The following is a 17417-nucleotide window of genomic DNA, read 5'->3' as shown; positions in this document are numbered from 1 at the left end:
TTAGAATAGCTAGACTGAACCGCATTGGAAGCGGAAATAGCATTCACTCAACGCTATATCACTTGCACCGCTATGCATCCACTACTTTTTATTTTTATCGGCCGCCGACTGTATATGCGAGGCCACGGACCCCAGGGCTGGGATAGTGCCGAAAGCGTGGGCCTGTAAGAGTTAGCATAATTTCGTCCCATGGGGAAGATCATGATGTACCTCCTTCGCCGTGACATTTTTGGCGTCGTCGGTTGTGATTTCATTCGCGGGTTTGCTCAAAACCTGCTCGGCTTTGGCTGCCCATTCCACCTGCTCGGGGTATTTTGTGTCTATCATTGTCAGCATCGTCGAAAGAGATCGGGTGATTGTAAGGACATACCCGGTGAGCCGGCCAGGTCTGTGCTTTGGTTGGTGATGAAGTTGATTTCGTCGTCCCTGAGCGGCTGTCCATCCAGCCGTCTTTCATTGATCCGCTGGCGGAATTGAATGGTGTCCATGTTTTCCATTTTGAAGCTTTGATGCGAGGTATTTGGTTGACAATAAAGTATCAGTACGATTATCAGTATTCTAAAGTCGTCCACGGAGCGTACATATATATTTGCCGTCCAGCCACCAGATATCATATCATGATTGCGTTAGTTGCCACGTGGTTGTCGAAGACAATGGACATTTCGCAGTCCTTGGTCGAATAGAAACAGTATCCATGGATATTCCGAGTTCCTGCCAGCCGTCACGGTGACGTGAATGCGAGACAGGGTATAGTGTGAGAATAATTAAGGGTCGACACTTGACGAGGTTTTCAAATGTTTCCGGGAGCATATCCTGCCGTCGCAGTCTCTGTAACAATTGTTGTTTTGTGGAGAAGTTCTCATAAAAACAGAGAGTTGCTGAAATAGTGACGCCGAAGTACTATTTCCCAAACAGGAAATGCCGGCCATAACCACCTCTATTCTCTCTCCCGAAGGCTACAACAATCGTCAGCCCCAGTCTTTCGCTTCACTCAGCTGCCCAACTTCAGCTGATTCTAGAAGAATGGAAGAAGCGGTTTACTCATATGGCAGGTGATCGTCACCGTATCTGACGTTCCTGGGATGGTAAACGAATGACTGCGTCCGACTGATATTAGGAGACGCGTTCGTTCGTCTTCCATCCCAGCAGTGTCAGTTACCCTTTTCATGTGAGGCCATTCGGTTATAGATCAGGTGAGGGCTTATTCTGACGAATGGTACGAGGTTTTTGGATAGCGATGCGCGTCCTAACTATGAGCAATGCCGTGAGTGACTCAAACGAAGACAGTTGCATCCAACATCTGTAATAACCACGTGCTTTGGACGGATAACTTGTGCTACAAGCCTTCATGACGAGCTCCCCAACATGAGGGTAGGTTAGGATTACTGAGAACACCCTGTACCTCGGGACACGTTATCGGCAACTTGTTTATTTGATATTGCAACTAATGATCCGAGTAAGCATCCTAATCCAAGTGAAAGAAACTCACTTACGAATGGCAATCGTCATATGTTGCACAGCAATCGAATTGCTCCGGATTGCATACTATCTCTGTGGCACGTCGATCCAGTCTGGTCTTCAGATTTGGCCAATCGCTTGCTTCCAAACCTGAAATGACCCTTCTTCTATGCACGATATAAGGGGTAATAGCTCCAATCGGGAAGTTTTGATCATTATCATTGACCAGTCTCTTCGACGGAAATAGCTGTGGTTCAAAGAACACTCATTGGCATCCCCAATGGGTAGCGGAGGTGAGATAAACTTGGTAAGCTTGGAACAAATGACCATGCCATCCCAGATAGCCGACGTTGAAGCACATCCAGCTATGGAAAGATCCCTGTTTCTGAGCAACGTCGCTGACGTTAATTTACCTGGCCTACGTAAGTGCGACAGCCTGTCTTCAACCCCTTAACTTCGCCCATTTGCTGGTATGCTAAAACCGTGTACGTATAGAAGCATGGCTTGTTTCGTTTTAAAGAGTCTGTGTTGTCACCTCCTTTTTTCGTCCCGTTTGAAGGGTCTGCCTCATAGAGCCCGAAATGGCGCCTCATCGCCTGCTAATATTTGGCGACCAATCTACAAGTCCGTCTTCAACAATCAAGGAATTGCAACGACAGGCACAAGACTCTCCGGCGCTATGCCATTTTCTCGATGCGACTGAGAAAAGACTTCGATCCCAGTGGACGCCGGCGACAATAGCAGAGCGCGGACTACTTCGACAATTCGAATCCTTCTCAAACCTGGTAGAACGATATACTCACCACAAAGACGCGGTTGTGTCGGGCGTCCTTCATTGTACTGCTCAGCTCGGATCCCTCATACTGTAAGCCTCTGAGCAATCAACAATAGAAGGCCGATCTTGCTGAACGTCCGATCAATGTAGTTTAGTTGAAAATGACCCCAGCGTACTCGCGACGTTTACCTCTGTTCATCTTCTTGGATTTTGCACTGGGTTGCTTCCTGCAGCAGCGGCTGCAACGGCGACATCCGCTAAGCAGTTACTGAAACTAGCCCCGGCAATCGTTTCACTTTCCTTGTATCTGTCATTCGAAGCCCATAAACGGTCATGGGCGATCGAACCATCCAGCGACAGTTGGACAATGGTGGTGTCCGATATCACGGCAGAAACTGTTCGAGACGAATTGAAGGGACTTCAGTCCACTGATGTAAGGACTCGTCCCACTTAGTGCTGTCCGACTCTTCAGCTGACTTCAAAAGGCTTATTCTTCGCACAAACGAGCATATATCAGCGCAGAAGTTGACTCCTTCGTCAGCATTAGTGGCCCGCCGTCAACATTGGAATTGGTAGCAAAGCATCTGCGCAGCCATTTCCATGACATTCCTATGCTGCTACCAATTACTGCGGCATACCATGCATCACATCTGCCAAAGTCTGACATAGATATTATGCTCCGGTGCGCCGAGGTCCCAGACTTACCTATTAGAGAGGAAGTGACTTTGATGTCGACCAGCTCTGGAGACCTGTATGATGCGCGGTCATTACACCAGATCCTCGGCTATGTCCTCGAAGATATATTCCAATTTCCAATATCGTGGAACAAGTCCCTTCAATCAGTCATAAAGCTTGTTCGAGGAGGTACCGTTATTGTCTCAGCTGTTGGACCGACAAACCTGAGCAAGGCACTTTGTCGGGGGTTGACTGAAGGTGAAGTAGACGTCAGTGAAGTCCATCAATGTATAGAGGAGACAGAATACTCCATCCGTAATAAGCCAACTGATGTTGCCATAATCGGTATGGCAGGCCGTTTCCCTGGAGGCGAGGATCTGGATCAATTCTGGGAGACCATCAGCCAAGGCCGCGATACGCACACGAAGGTTGGAAATTCTCCCTGGGATGTCAGTTTGTTATTTTGTGATCCAAAACTGACGCAGACTCCCAGATTCCTGCTGATTGTTTCGATGTCGACAAACATTATGATCCGACTGGAAAAACTAGAAATGCTACAACTTCGCCATATGGGTGTTTCTTGTCACGTCCTGGGGAATTCGATGTCAACCTGTTCAATATGTCACCCCGCGAAGCGAAGACAGTCGATCCAACACAGCGCCTTCTTCTGATGACTGCGTACGAAGCTCTCGAAAGGGCGGGTTATTCAGATCATCAGGGACGGCGTATAGGCACATTCTTTGGCCAAGCTACGGACGACTACCGGGAAACGAACGCAGGGCAGAACATCGATCTCTACTATATCCCTGGGGTCATGCGCGCCTTTGGTCCAGGTCGCCTGAATTACCACTTTAAATGGGACGGCCCTTCTTACAGCATCGATACAGCGTGTTCGTCCAGTACCGCTGCCCTTGAATTCGCATATAATGCTCTTGCTACTGGGGATTGTGACATGGCGCTAGCCGGTGGAGGAAACATTCTGTCAGGCCCGCAGATGTTCTCTGGTCTCAGCCGTGGGGGTTTCCTTTCTCCGACTGGGGGTTGTAAGACATTTTCTGACGATGCCGACGGATACTGCCGCGGAGAAGGTGTGGGAGTGGTGGTTCTGAAGCGGTTGGATCGTGCTATCGTGGACGGTGACAATATAGAAGCAGTTATTAAGAGCATCGTGACGAATCACTCGGCCAATGCGGCATCCATCACGCATCCCCATTCCCTGACGCAACAAAGGCTTTACCAGAAGGTCCTGCAGAAAGCCCTATTGAAGCCTGAAGATGTGCAATACATCGAGATGCATGGCACAGGGACCCAGGCTGGAGATAAGACAGAAATGGAGTCAGTAACAAATGTCTTTGGACAGCATCGTGATAGTCCACTATACATTGGTGCAGTGAAATCGAACGTTGGCCATGGCGAGGGGGTATGCTACTCCACCCAAACTAACCGGGCCAGGCGCTGATTATCGAATTCAGGCTGCCGGTATCACTTCTTTGATCAAGTGCACCTTGATGTTGGTGCACAATCTCATCCCTCCACATCCTGGTATCGAGGCGGAACTGAACCGTCACTTTCCACCGTTGTCAGAAAATAACATGCACATTCCCCAGAGTCCGCTCCCATTTACCCAGAGCACTGAGTGTGGAAAGAGGAGGATTCTTATCAACAACTTCAACGCAACGGTGAGTTGAGCAATCTGGTGAAGCGTTTTGGTCCGACATTAACCATCTAGGGTGGAAACACGAGCCTTTTAATTGAGGATCCTCCCCCTAACAGAAAAGTCCTGGTTGAGACTACGCGGTCCCATCACGTCGTCACCGTATCCGCAAAATCGCGCAAGTCATTAGATTGCAATAAGCGGAATCTCATGGATTATCTCCGTTCCCATTCTGAAGTCGGAATTGAAGACATATCTTACACTACCACTGCGAGACGGATGCATCACAACTTTCGAAAGGCCTACAGCGTTACCAATACCGTTCATCTTATCAATGCGGTTGAGGATGACCTCGGAAACAAATTTTCGGAAATACACAGGCCATCAGAGCGTCCGCCAATTGTTTTACTTTTTACGGGCCAGGGGTCGCAGTATCCAGGAATGGCAAAAGATCTTTTCGAGTCTTGCGAAACGTTTAGAAAAGGGATCCTCGAGCTGGATTCCATAGCCGTCAGTCTGCAGTTACCCTCATTCTTGGAAATCATCAGTACTGGAGGCCAGGCGATGCCATGTCTATCACCAGTGCAAGCGCAGGTAGCATTGGTAGCTTTAGAGATCGCGCTCGTCGATTTATGGAAATCTTGCGGAATCATCCCGGACATGGTCCTGGGACACAGTCTAGGCGAATATGCTGCATTATGCACCGCGGGAGTGTTGTCGGTCTACGACACCATTTTTCTGGTGGGAAATCGAGCGCGTTTGATGGAGACCTACTGCACACCCTATGAGCACGGCATGTTATCGATCGTAAGCGATGTTCGTTCCGTCGAGAATTATCTGAACACTGCAGGGTATACCACATGTGACATCGCCTGCATTAACAGCCCGTCAGCTACAGTTGTGAGCGGTCCCATGCAGGATCTCATCGCGTTAAAGGACAGCTTGGGTCATATTCGGTCGACCATGCTCGAAGTCCCATTTGCCTTCCATTCGTCTCAAGTCGATCCCATTCTTTCCGACTTCCGTCGCCTGATGGCCACCATCCAATTCCATGCGCCTAGAGTCCCTGTCATATCAACCCTCACTCCAGGGAAAGTCGACTGGCAGGGCGTATTTGGGCCGGAGTACCTCATTCGACAATCACGGGAGCCAGTGAGGTTCTTGCAGGCCGTTGAAGAGTGCCGAAACGATGTAATTGATGAATGGAGTGCAATGTGGCTTGAAATCGGTCCTAGTCCGGTCTGTTTGGGTAATTTGCGGTCAATTCAGTCAATAGACCCGGAAAAAATGCTTCCCACTCTGCGCCGTCGGCAGAGTTGCTGGGATACTATTACGCATGTCTTGTCTTGCTTATACGATGCGGGGGTAGACATACGGTGGTCCGAATATTGCAGGGAGCAATCGAGTAGTCTTCAATTACTTGACTTGCCCACATACGCATTCGATTTGCAAAACTACTGGATTCCGTACGAGGAAGACAAATCAACAACACCACGAAACGCGGCATCGACTATACCGAGGTTCGTTTCAACTTGCTTACATCGCATCGAAGAGGAGTCAGACGGCAATGGCTACCGTGGAGTTACGTTTGTCACAGACTTGACGGACACAGCCTTGCTCGAAACGATCTATGGCCATCGTGTAAATGGACTTGGTTTGTGTCCAAGTTCTGTCTATACGGATATGGCTTTGAGTGCGGCTTCCTATGTGCAACAGAATATCAAATGTTCGTCAGTTTCGGAAGATATGAGTGTCATGCATCTCAGGATAAATCGACCGCTGGTCGTGCCGCAAAGCTGTGACCGATACGATATCAAAGTGCACTGTGAATACCTGGAGGATAAATCATGCTTTGAAATTACGTTTCGCTCACAGACAGACCAGGGACCTCAAGAGCATGGCCGGTGTATCGTGGGGCTTGGGCAGCATGCAAAATGGAAAGACGAATGGCGTCGTACAATACATTTGATCAAGTCACGGATAACAGCCTTGTCGGGTCACTCGAGGACAGGATCTACACACCGCATCTTGAAGGACATGGTGTACAAGCTCTTTTCAAGGGTGGTGACATACGGAGAGCGATACCGAAGTCTCCGAGAAGTCTTCCTCGACAGCAAAGAGTACGAAGCGGCTGCGACTGTCCAGTTTTCAGCGAACGCGCAGACAGATAAATTCACAATCAGTCCCTACTGGGTTGATGCAACTATTCATCTCGGAGGATTTTCTCTCAATGCGCATCCGAGCATTCCCGATAACCTGGTTTATATATCCACTGGGTGGGACGATCTTTATGTCGCTGCTGCATTGTCAGCCGAAAAACAGTATACCAGCTACGTTCGCATGCAGGATTCGGGACACGGACTGTACATTGGAGACGTTTACCTTCTAGACGACGATATGGTTGTGGCCATATGTGCGGGACTACGCTTTCAGGAGATGAAGAGCAGTTCATTGCATGCGATATTGCAATCGACTCAAGTAGCCGCTCCTTCATTTGCCCCAGAGTCTACGACAGAGAATATTACGGTCCCAGACACCCAGAGCTCAATCATCGAGATCCCACTGTCCACGGAGTCCATTTTTAGAAAAGTCAAGTCTATCATCGGGGAGGAGATAAATATGGATCCCAGCAATATATCAGAAAATGTGAGATTCGAAGAATTGGGAATCGACTCCATTCTACGAATGACGATAGTATCGAAAATCCAGGGAGAAATAAACATTTACCTCTCTTTGTCCGCTTTCGATGATTACCCAACCTTGGCTGCTCTTCGAGGACATATTCAAGGGATGCTTGGGATAAGCAACAGCAACGGTTCGAGTAGTTCTTCATCGTTGATGAGCCCGATTATTACTTCGACACCCTCGACACAGCATGAGAGCGTTCGTCCATCGTCGGAGTCACGGACTCCTTCGTTAGAGATTGCTGCAACAGCAAAACAGTTCTATAGTCAACCGATTCTGCTATCCGGACGCCCCATACACGGTGCTCCCATACTGTTTCTGATGCCCGACGGCGCTGGTTCTCCGTCTTCTTATGCCATGCTTCCAACGCTGCCTCATGGAATCGCAGTTTACGGACTCGAGTCTCCATTCTGTCACAAACCACTTGAATGGAATTGTTCATTCGACAAAGTGGCGACTATGTACATGGATGCTATTCGCAGGATTCAACGACACGGTCCATATATATTGGGCGGATGGTCTTTGGGTGGAATACACGCGTATGAAGTCGCACGGCAGTTACTCCATGCCGGTGAGAAAGTTCAAGGTCTTCTTCTGATTGATGCTCCGAACCCGAACTTTCTGGGTCATATCTTGGATCCCGTCGTCGAACTGCTCGAAGATACTGGTATAATGGTAGCAGCCGAGCGAGTTAACGAAGGGAAACACTTGGAGTTGGAACGCGTCAAGAATCATATGTGCAAATGCGTTGAGTCTCTCAAACACTATGTTCCTGATCCAATGGGTCCTGACAGTCGACCGGACCATGTATTTGCTATATGGGCAGCGGATGGCGTCGAGCAATGGAATGACAAACCCGTGGAAGACCCTAGTGAAACTACTGTGACAGCAAAGGAAGAAGTGCGTCAATTGCAGCGATGGATGGAGTGGCGAACTACGTCATTTGGTCCAAATGGATGGGATAGAATGGTCGGCGAGGTAGAGTGCCATGTTGTTGAAGGGGACCATCTCTCTATACTCCGTTCGCCTTGGGTGAGTGCTCGGATTCCATTCAATTTTGTCTTTGTCTAACATATATCAGGTTGAGAATACTGGACATTTGGTGGCAGAAGCCGTTGACCTGTTCCTAGGTCGAGACGTACCATCTACGGCGTAGCCCAGGCTTTATATTTTTGAACTTCTTTAGGATCCTCGTTAATCATGTTACTATATCCATATCATAACAATGCTTCATAAAGGGGTATAAAGTAATATATATAACATCGTACATCAACGCCACATTACTTCTTCTGAGACGCACCACCACGAGCAGCCGCCGCATCATACAGAGCCTGAATATCGGCCTTCCACTGCTCCTCGTCAACTCGCTTAATGCGTCGGTCATAGGTCATTAAACCGTTAACTTCGCCCTCAACGTCGGTCGTCTGCGTCCAGACACCTCCGCTGCACGCATACCGACGAACCTGGTCCTCCAGTTCGCTGAGCAGGGCGTGGCTGCGGTAGTTCCATGCTTCGACCGTGGTGTCGATTTCGTAGGTTTGGTTGATCGAGTCGATTGCGCCTTGTTCATGCCAGAGGCTGGAAATGGTTAGAAAAGAACGAAATACTTGGTAAGAAGCGAAGCTTACTTTTCAATGGTGACGTTGTTACCAAGTCCTCCAAATTCACCCTGGAAGCCGATCCGACTCGGGTCGTATGGGCTGGAGTCCGTAGAGTAAAACGGTGTTCCGCATTGTGGGTTGGCGTAGTGATGGTTGTCCTGCGACTGTTAAGCTTCCAGGCCGTGAACGGAATTTTTTTTTTTTTTTTAAAGCCAACCAACTTACGCTAAAGTCACCGGCACCGTGATCAATCCAGCCAGAGGTCGAATCAATGAGTCGCGTAGGATCCAAAGTCTTGACGCGTTCTGTCAACTCGAATTCAGGATAGTAGTCGGTGATCTGGCCCCAGCCTTCGTTGTAGATAACCTGAGACTCGTTAGAACCAGAATAAGGATGTCCGTGTCCGACGTGTACTCACCCAGGTGGCAATACTCGGGTAACTCCTGAACTGGTTGATCATGACTTCCAATTGACGCCCAAATTCGGTTTGCTGCCGGTCATCTGCCAATAGCCTGGTCTTCTTGCAATCCGATTCGGTCCTTTCTTGCAATGGCCTCATAGAGGGCATGTCCTGGATGACCAGGAGACCTAGTTCGTCACATGCCTGATAGAACAAAGCTGGCTCGACCTTGATATGTTTCCGAACCATGTTGAAGCCGAGGTCTTTCAGAAACTTGAGATCATAGACCATTGCATCGAGAGAAGGCGGCGTGTAGAGCCCGTCCGGCCAGTAGCCCTGGTCGAGCGGACCGAACATGAAGACAAATTTTCCGTTAAGCAGGGGTCGGACAATGCCGTCAATTTTTCCTTTGGAGATAGTTCGGAAGCCGGTGTAACTCTGGACTTGATCATTTCCTAACCGAACGGTGACGTTGTACAGATTAGGAGAGTCTGGGGACCACAGCTTGGGTTCGGACACTTTGAACACGAATGGTTCATCCGATTGTCCCGTGTGAGAGGCCACTTCATCGTCGTTATCGTATACCGTGACCTCGACAGAGGTGGCGTTTCCTTCGGCGCTGTGGACGGTCACGTTGACTAGTCATATCGCGTTAGCATGGTCATAGACTCCGGTTAGGTTGTACACACCTTGACCATCCATATTAGCATCGAGATCTAGCTGTGTGATCCAGTTTGACGACGCTGGTTCCAGCCAGACACTCTGCCAAATGCCGCTGCAGGGCGTGTAGAAGATGTGGCTTGGATTCAAGGTCTGCTTGCCAATCGGAATGACGTTTTCGCCGTCATCGGTGGGATCGTAGACAAATACCAACCTAGGGTATCATTAGCTGCAGGTCGATCTGTTGAAACAAAGATGGATAGTTACAATTCATTTCCCTCGTTGGAAGACAAGTAATCCGTGACATCAACTTCAAAGTGGAAATAGCCGCCTCGATTGAAACCAGCGTTTTTCCCGTTGATAAAAACGGTGGCTTCATAGTCCACCGCGCCGAAATGCAGAAGTACGCGCTGACCGTTCCATGACGAGGGAACATCGAACTTGGTCGAATACCATGAATAGAACATGTCCTTTCCTTGGATACCTTTTCATATAGTTAACACATGTTGCGTAAGAGCATATAATTCCCAGAAACACATACCGGACAGGGCACTCTCCAAGCACGACGGCACGAGCACTTCATTGGCAAGAGTCTGGTTCGTTGGTGGCTGCTGCACTGCGTCCTGATTAGATGCGTTCTGATACTGCCAGAGCCCATTGAGGTTCTTCCACTGCGTCCGCTGCAACTGCGGACGGGGATACTCGGGCCAGGGGCTGTTGCCAACCTCCTCTGTCCATGGAGTATCCAGCGGAGATTGCTTCACAGCATATGGCGTACTGCGGGCTATGTTCTGGTGATATGTATTTGGAATACTGCGAGCTGCAGCAAGAGCCCCCAACAAAGGGGCAAACAAACTGTATGAGAGATGCATGTTACCGCGTGGACCGGGGTGGTTTCAGAGTAGTCGACATGCAAGTCAAAATTGAAAGAGGAGACAGCCCGTCATCGAGGGACAGTCGGTTTATATGGGAATGCATCCATCTATCTTGGGCACCGCTCCGAACCAGCTCTTGTCGAGCCAGCTACCATGTAAGGGTGATTGGCCGGCCTTACGGATTACTCGACTAATAAACCCACCATCCCCCGCACCACTTTGCTAGGCAGTGTGATTGTTTTCTCGTCCAAGAGTGTGAGATCCACCTAAGTGACCTCGGGAACGATAGGAGGACGATGCAAGGACAAAGCCCCGGTCAATGAGAGATCCGGGGGGCGAAGGAGTGAACCCACAGGGGCCATAAGCGAAAAAGAACCAAAAAAAAAAAAAAAAAAGGCGCATAAAACCCGCTTGGCACAGCCAACAAAATAGGCCATTTTAGTACTCTTACTGCATGTGCAGCGAGTAAGATTCTGACCGTGGTCCATGCAGGGAAGTAAGACTGGCGAACCACGGATAAGCATATACTGAACCAGGCCAGGAACGGAGAAAACGCTTCTCACTCCATGGAAAGCCCTCACCGCCGCTCAACTGTCCGTTATTGAGATTTAGATCCGTCAACAATATCCAGATCGCTCGTCCGGGGGATCGTCGAAATACGGTGATGTCCGCACAGAATTCCCCTCTTCGGTCCAAAGGGAACTACATGGCCTGGGGCACGAGGACACTTTCCTAGGGGAATCGAGTCGAGCCATTGCGGGCAGTGATCTTATTGGTGTTTGGAGAGTGTTTCTTCGGGTTCGGCCAGAAAGAATCTCCAAAGTCACGGGGAAAGTCACGGGATACCACCTGCCGCATCTGGAATGGTGACCGGTGAATTAGCCAGGGCACTGTGATTGGACAGGAGTGCTAAAATCGGTCTCTCATTGGCTGCATCTGAATTTCTGGTAGGGCTTGGCATTGTGCGGGATTCCCTTTTCGGACACTCCTCGGCACTGGTCGATATCAAATGCAGAGTCTAGAGTCCGGAGAACGAGCATCGAAAATGGCCGGACAGAATCAGTTGACCGGAATACCGTGTAATTGTGATCTACGAGGTGAAGGAGCTTGTGATAGAGCAGCGAGAGAACCATCGGGGTGTCTACTTCATAGTATGTAGACGTCTTGTGTGATCTCTATCGGGTTCGGCCGCGATCAGATGCAGCTAAACGAGGACAAGGCTGACTTTAGGCTGGGAAGGGGGGCCTTGGTAATACTCTTTATTAAGACTCGACTCAGCCGCAGCCTGCGTCTATTTCAAGGATCTTACGTGAGATGCCCGGCCGGCTGTACAACTACAAAGGAATAGTCTGCATTGGTCTGTGGCAATGCATACAAGCCTATATCATCCTTCGGAATGCCGAGAGCTGGTGCTAATAGACGCGAGTTATCATGTCATAACCACTATCCTAACGTGTCCGAAATTGCCAAAAGATATAATAGTCTACAGGGGTGCAACTACGGAGTTTACTTACGCACTTTCAGACACCCCAAAAGTTGGAGGCAGTCTCCAATCCATGCCAAATATAAACATTTGGCTCGGTTTAGGTGCATCGGTCCTTCGTAAAGTACCGAAGAGCCGCCGGGACAGGCGATTTCCGCAGACCAGTGTCGGTCCCGGTCTCGCGGCAGGAACCACCGGACCAGTTTCGCAACCCGCTGAATATCCACTCGGTCCATTTCTTCCCGCTGCGCTGCCCCCCAAAGACCATGCTGTGTGGGGTAATCTCAATTTGACCGCCAAGTAGAACATCTTTTCGTAAAAGATATTCTGGACCAATGGCTCTGCAAGGCCATGTTTATAATTAACGGAGCTAGTAATCCGCGTCTGGTCCATCAAGACGACTACCGGTTGGGGAGGTTGTGGCAGGCCCGCTATTGGGGCACTTCGCGTGCTTGTATAGTGTCAAGAGCTGCCCGTCGAGAAGGGTCCGTGGGGCCGTCAATCACCGACGGACCGATATCGGGCCAGTGGAAGGACACGGTCTGTCCGCAGACTACGAGACTAACCTCGTCCCTGCATATTGGTAACTCGTCAGCTTGAAGCTTGCTGAAGAAGTAGCGGGCGGATGGGTTCTGACCCATGAACCCTGGCCAGAGTTTGTATAGTCCGTGATATACATCGGCCATGATCTCTCATTAGTCAGGGCTTTCTTTGCGAGATTGATCCACGGCATCCATTCTTCGTCCCTCGGCAAGATCTGTCATCGTTGTCTGTAGGTATGGTCAATGACCCTTGGACCATGTGCGTTTCTGGTTCTTAGATAAGCGATAGCTGGAAGGTGCTGTGCTGTGTTTCACAGCCTACAGCTCAGCTGAGGCTGACCGACTCGAGTAATCGTATGCTGTGGCTGATTATTCATGAATGGAGGTGGCTTCGTCCACATTTCTCGCAGTAATATATCTGACGTCACTGTCACGTGCATCTACCAGGCCGGATCCGGTTAGCTCTACCCACGCCATCCGAATTGGACTTGGTCAATTCCTCTTCCTTTCTCCGCGACAACCTGCTCAAACTGCTCAAACGACATTCACAATGGCTGCAATTCTCCCCCAGACCGCTTTCCGCGCCCTTAGAACCCTTCCCCGGGTCGCCTCTGTCCCCCGGACCACTGTCCGCCCCGGTATCTGGACGCAGCTGCCCCGCGCACCGCAGCCCCTCACCCGCCGTTTCGTCTCCAACATCCCCCAGGAGCAGCCCCGGTTGCGTCTGGGAGCTACCGGTATGTGCCAGGAGAACGAAATGATTGTAATTGACGAATCTGGAATACTGACGAGCTTGCAGCCCCCAACTTCACAGCCCAGACCACCCACGGCGACATTGACTTCCACCAGTTCATCGGTAACAGCTGGGCCATCCTCTTCTCCCACCCTGCCGACTTTACCCCCGTCTGCACCACCGAACTGGGTGCTTTCGCCAAGTTGAAGGATGAATTCGAGAGGCGCAACGTCAAGATGATTGGTCTGGTATGTGGATACATTCTTGGAGACGGGCAGACTATGCACGGTTGTACAGTTCTGTGACTGACTGGAAATGCTGTGTCTAGAGTGCCAACGACCTCAGCTCCCACGGTGAATGGGTCAAGGACATCAACGAGGTCTCCAGCACCAACCTCCAGTTCCCCATCATCGCCGATGCTGAACGCAAGGTGGCCTTCCTCTACGACATGATTGACCAGCGGGATCTGGACAACATCGCCGAGAAGGGCATTCCCTTCACCATCCGGTCGGTCTTCATCATCGACCCGAGCAAGAAGATCCGTCTGACCATGATGTACCCGGCCTCGACCGGCCGTAACTCGGCTGAGGTCCTGCGTGTGATCGACTCGCTGCAGACGGGTGACAAGAAGGGCGTTGTGACCCCGATTGACTGGCAGTCTGGTGACGATGTCATTGTCCCTCCGTCTATTTCCACCACCGATGCGGAGAAGAAATTTGGCAACGTGCGCGAGCTCAAGCCGTACCTGCGCTTCACCAAGCCTTAAATGCAGAAGCTACTGTAAGATAGAAGCTCTCAAAAATTAATAATTCTCCAATATATAGTTAGTGGATATTAGAAACTGTATCCCGTATGTAAATGTATAGTCGTTGACAGCGTGAGTGTAGGATATACGGGTGGATATATATAACCGGCTAAGTATATATTCTGGAGTGTGATACACCACGACAGCCTAAAACCATTGCCAGAAATCACCAATACAAATTGTCGTCAGTAGACCAATGCAGAGTATTACAATACCAACAGCCACGACTTCGTTTAGCATCTTGCACCCTACTTTTGAGTTCGTCGGGGAACATTGATCGCACAAGAGATGAACGATTCTTCTCGGTTCGTATTCTTTTAAACCCCCGAACTATAGAAACAAAGAGAACTAAATTTTGTACAGGTACGATATATATACAAGTGACTGAATATAAACCAGGTATGAAATTGCCGAAAGATGGTAATGGGTAAGGAACGTCAATCCCGGAACAGGGGAACCTTTTTTCTTCTTCTCCTTATTTTCCTATCGCCGATCTGTTGTCACTGATGTAGACATATCGACCGTCTTCATGATTCCCATCTGATCACTCTGAGGTGAGCCCTGTCTGTCGGCATCGCCCATGACCGAAGTCTCGATCTTCGGGTTCCCCTGCGCATTGTACATCAGGACGTCCTCGTCGTCTGCCAGCGTAGTCAAGCCGTGCTTGCTACGATCGGTGCGACTCTGGCCGTAGCCCTTGCTCATTTCGTAGTTCGAGGGGTATGTGGTCTTGTTGCTGGAGTATTCACGGTGGATTTTCGTGACGAGGGCGGAGAGGGCAGGAAGGCAAGCGCAGATGACTCCGATTGCGATTTCGGCGTTACTAGAGAGAGAGGGCGATGAATATTTGCTATAGCTCGATGCAGAAGGAGGAAAAGCTACTCACCCAAACATACTGATCCGCAGGAAGGACATAGTCGCATCTGGGGATTGCCCGATGATTTCGATCAAAGCAAGGCGGATGATACTGCAAGCAACCGCTAGTCCTCCAGCACCCAGCATGCCCATCACTCGCATCTTTCGATTTGTGGGCATTTGCAGACTGAGCGTCAGCGGAAGGGGGAGAATAAGCACGATCAGATCGCTGACCACACTGACGACAGCATCGGCCAGGATGATAGCCGTTTGGTCCAGACAGGTGCCACCGTTGTCAGGGTTCCAGAATGTGGAGATGGGTTTGCAGATGCGGATCTTGACAATAACGGCGGGGATGTAGTAGGCCAACATGATACCCAGGAAGGCGTAGATAAAGATGACGGCTTTGCGGTATGGATTGAAGACGCGGGTCATGATCCAGAGGAGGGAGAGCTTGGTGAGAAAGGCGGCTGGGCCGTACATGACCATTGTCACGTAGACGGTCTTGTCATGCGCGGTGAGTGTCTGCGAAAAGGATGCAGGGTTGGCAGCGTACCTTCTGGAATGGAATGAGATTCTCCTCTGGCACGTCGGACTTGTGCATACCACCTCCATAGCTACCCACTACTATCGTCAGTTCGGACTCGCGAATGGTTCGGATAGGAGACCTACTGATGAGCGAGATGATAGAGTAGCCAACGCCCAGTATCTACTCTTCTTAGCATCACAACCCAGTAGAATATTGATCGATAGAGCCCTACCCATGCTCCTAGACATGTCCCTGACAGGGTTAGCGATTGTACCAACAGCATGGTGAAATCAATCACTCACAGTCCTCTCTTCCAAACCCATTGAGAATGAACAACCGAGTGTATACTCGTAGACCGAAGAAAATCGTCATCGCAGCGATACAGAGTGACTGTGTCGCCGTGTTCCACTGTTGCACCGATCTATCCACCGAGCCATCGCCTCGACGCAGCAGATCTGTGAAGCTCATCCTGAGAAAAGAGTGACACGGAAAGCTTTGAAACACGGCAGACACTCGATACTCTCAACAGAACCACAGACAAGCATTGGGGTTACCACGGACTCGGGAGGAAGGAATTTTATTAGTACGGAGTTCAGACACCAGCGACTTGGGATCCTCGATCGATGGAATGTATCAACCATCGCTGCGGCTAACCGAACTATCAGGCAAACATCTTAACTCAAACTACTTGATGCATTAGAGATCAACCCCCCCCTCCCCCTTTGGACAATCCTATTGTCTTCGCCGTATGTCAGAGAACGGTCAGGCCATTATCCCCGATGATAATTGTTTTCACTATAATCTTGGTAGTCTATAAATTATGTGAAGAATGGGTCCAGAAGGGGCAGTGGTAATTATGATACGCGGACTGTTAGAGAAAAGATTCCGCGGACTGACTCCCTTCTCCCGGGGTCAATTTTCATCAGGCGGGACAGGGGGTTGAATCCTTCGAGCATAAAAGGCTGCAAACAACCACCAACACCACAGGGGAATACTTGCACACCGTATTGCCGTATTCTTCTTCTTTATTACGCATTGAAGCGCTATACGACTTCAAAGCAGCAAAAGCGGACTCGGCACAGGGCAGGCTGTAAAGCACGGAGTATGCACTGCATGTTCCCGAAGGAGAACTGAGATGTAAACATAGAAACCGTACCTTTGCTCAGGAACTGCGCCAAGTTCAACGGGCTCCCATTTTAGTGGGCCATAACGACCGGGCAAACCTTGGTTTAGTGAGAATGGGCTGTAAATGGCCGAGACTACGCCGGGGACCGGGGTACTATGGAGCACACACGGACCGGGACCCATATACCGCCCGTCTAACGAGCCCCAATTAAAGGTCTTGGGAACCACCCAGTCGAAAGGTTTTCAAAAATTACTCAATCTGTTTCATGTGACTTGGCCGCAACGGAAAAATCAGCCATCGCGGGATTTTCCAACACACGATGATGGCCTCGATCTCCTTGATCGGAGCTATCTAAAGTCGTACTCTCGAGGCGAATTCTCTGTCACGGTGATTCATCCCCTGGACCGTCAAATGGCGTACAGTGGCGTATAGTGGCGTGCAGATGCTTCAGATGGATCATTACAGTCCTGCGTGGCCGAAGGAGAGGCCAAAGCCCCGAGACCAAAGCAACGGCCGCAGCTAGATTGGATACTGATTGGATACCGATTGGAGGCCCGAATG

At 49.9% G+C, this 17417-nt stretch overlaps 5 protein-coding genes across 5 annotated transcripts; 2 read left to right on the top strand and 3 right to left on the bottom strand.

Moving 5' to 3' along the window:
• Positions 1–50: 50 nt before the first annotated feature.
• Positions 51–598, bottom strand: ASPGLDRAFT_49724 (uncharacterized protein). Its single transcript, XM_022547165.1, has 3 exons — positions 371–598; positions 211–320; positions 51–162 (listed from the first exon to the last, which is right to left on the bottom strand). The coding sequence occupies exons 1-3, from the start codon at positions 495–497 to the stop codon at positions 82–84; spliced, it is 318 nt and encodes a 105-aa protein (XP_022398464.1). The 5' UTR covers positions 498–598; the 3' UTR covers positions 51–81.
• A 1381-nt stretch (positions 599–1979) lies between these two features.
• On the top strand, positions 1980–8389 carry ASPGLDRAFT_154049 (type I polyketide synthase). The gene is made up of 6 exons (XM_022542340.1): positions 1980–2323; positions 2384–2666; positions 2719–3336; positions 3402–4328; positions 4381–4587; positions 4638–8389. The coding sequence occupies exons 1-6, from the start codon at positions 2040–2042 to the stop codon at positions 8316–8318; spliced, it is 6000 nt and encodes a 1999-aa protein (XP_022398463.1). The 5' UTR covers positions 1980–2039; the 3' UTR covers positions 8319–8389.
• Positions 8390–8527: 138 nt separating this feature from the next.
• On the bottom strand, positions 8528–10780 carry ASPGLDRAFT_37590 (putative hydrolase; the record flags this gene model as incomplete). The annotated part of the gene is made up of 7 exons (XM_022544846.1): positions 8528–8825; positions 8876–9006; positions 9074–9214; positions 9267–9886; positions 9938–10122; positions 10176–10392; positions 10450–10780. 7 exons carry the CDS (start codon positions 10778–10780, stop codon positions 8528–8530), a joined length of 1923 nt encoding a protein of 640 aa, XP_022398462.1.
• Positions 10781–13358: 2578 nt separating this feature from the next.
• On the top strand, positions 13359–14307 carry ASPGLDRAFT_37589 (peroxiredoxin; the record flags this gene model as incomplete). Its single annotated transcript, XM_022544845.1, has 3 exons — positions 13359–13545; positions 13608–13789; positions 13870–14307. 3 exons carry the CDS (start codon positions 13359–13361, stop codon positions 14305–14307), a joined length of 807 nt encoding a protein of 268 aa, XP_022398461.1.
• Positions 14308–14623: 316 nt separating this feature from the next.
• Positions 14624–16494, bottom strand: ASPGLDRAFT_49717 (putative integral membrane protein). The gene is made up of 6 exons (XM_022547164.1): positions 16033–16494; positions 15963–15982; positions 15874–15910; positions 15758–15825; positions 15233–15705; positions 14624–15169 (listed from the first exon to the last, which is right to left on the bottom strand). The coding sequence occupies exons 1-6, from the start codon at positions 16196–16198 to the stop codon at positions 14830–14832; spliced, it is 1104 nt and encodes a 367-aa protein (XP_022398460.1). The 5' UTR covers positions 16199–16494; the 3' UTR covers positions 14624–14829.
• Positions 16495–17417: the final 923 nt, after the last annotated feature.

Source organism: Aspergillus glaucus (assembly GCF_001890805.1).
Source record: "Aspergillus glaucus CBS 516.65 unplaced genomic scaffold ASPGLscaffold_17, whole genome shotgun sequence".
Lineage (NCBI taxonomy): Eukaryota > Fungi > Ascomycota > Eurotiomycetes > Eurotiales > Aspergillaceae > Aspergillus > Aspergillus glaucus.
The sequence above is the reverse complement of the archived record's forward strand: the minus strand, read 5'-3'. Positions and strand labels throughout refer to the sequence as shown.

What these genes read in the sequence shown, in the direction of transcription:
- ASPGLDRAFT_49724 (XM_022547165.1), bottom strand. Translation starts at nt 497, where the DNA reads ATGGAAAACATGGACACCATTCAATTCCGCCAGCGGATCAATGAAAGA. An exon ending in AGACCTGGCCGGCTCACCGG is followed by an intron (nt 321 to 370) that starts GTATGTCCTTAC and finishes TGACAATGATAG; the next exon opens with ACACAAAATACCCCGAGCAG. An exon ending in AAAATGTCACGGCGAAGGAG is followed by an intron (nt 163 to 210) that starts GTACATCATGAT and finishes TAACTCTTACAG; the next exon opens with GCCCACGCTTTCGGCACTAT.
- ASPGLDRAFT_154049 (XM_022542340.1), top strand. Translation starts at nt 2,040, where the DNA reads ATGGCGCCTCATCGCCTGCTAATATTTGGCGACCAATCTACAAGTCCG. An exon ending in AGGGACTTCAGTCCACTGAT is followed by an intron (nt 2,667 to 2,718) that starts GTAAGGACTCGT and finishes TGACTTCAAAAG; the next exon opens with GCTTATTCTTCGCACAAACG. An exon ending in TCAACAACTTCAACGCAACG is followed by an intron (nt 4,588 to 4,637) that starts GTGAGTTGAGCA and finishes TTAACCATCTAG; the next exon opens with GGTGGAAACACGAGCCTTTT.
- ASPGLDRAFT_49717 (XM_022547164.1), bottom strand. Translation starts at nt 16,198, where the DNA reads ATGAGCTTCACAGATCTGCTGCGTCGAGGCGATGGCTCGGTGGATAGA. An exon ending in TGGGTTTGGAAGAGAGGACT is followed by an intron (nt 15,983 to 16,032) that starts GTGAGTGATTGA and finishes TAACCCTGTCAG; the next exon opens with GGACATGTCTAGGAGCATGG. An exon ending in ATCTCATTCCATTCCAGAAG is followed by an intron (nt 15,706 to 15,757) that starts GTACGCTGCCAA and finishes GCGCATGACAAG; the next exon opens with ACCGTCTACGTGACAATGGT.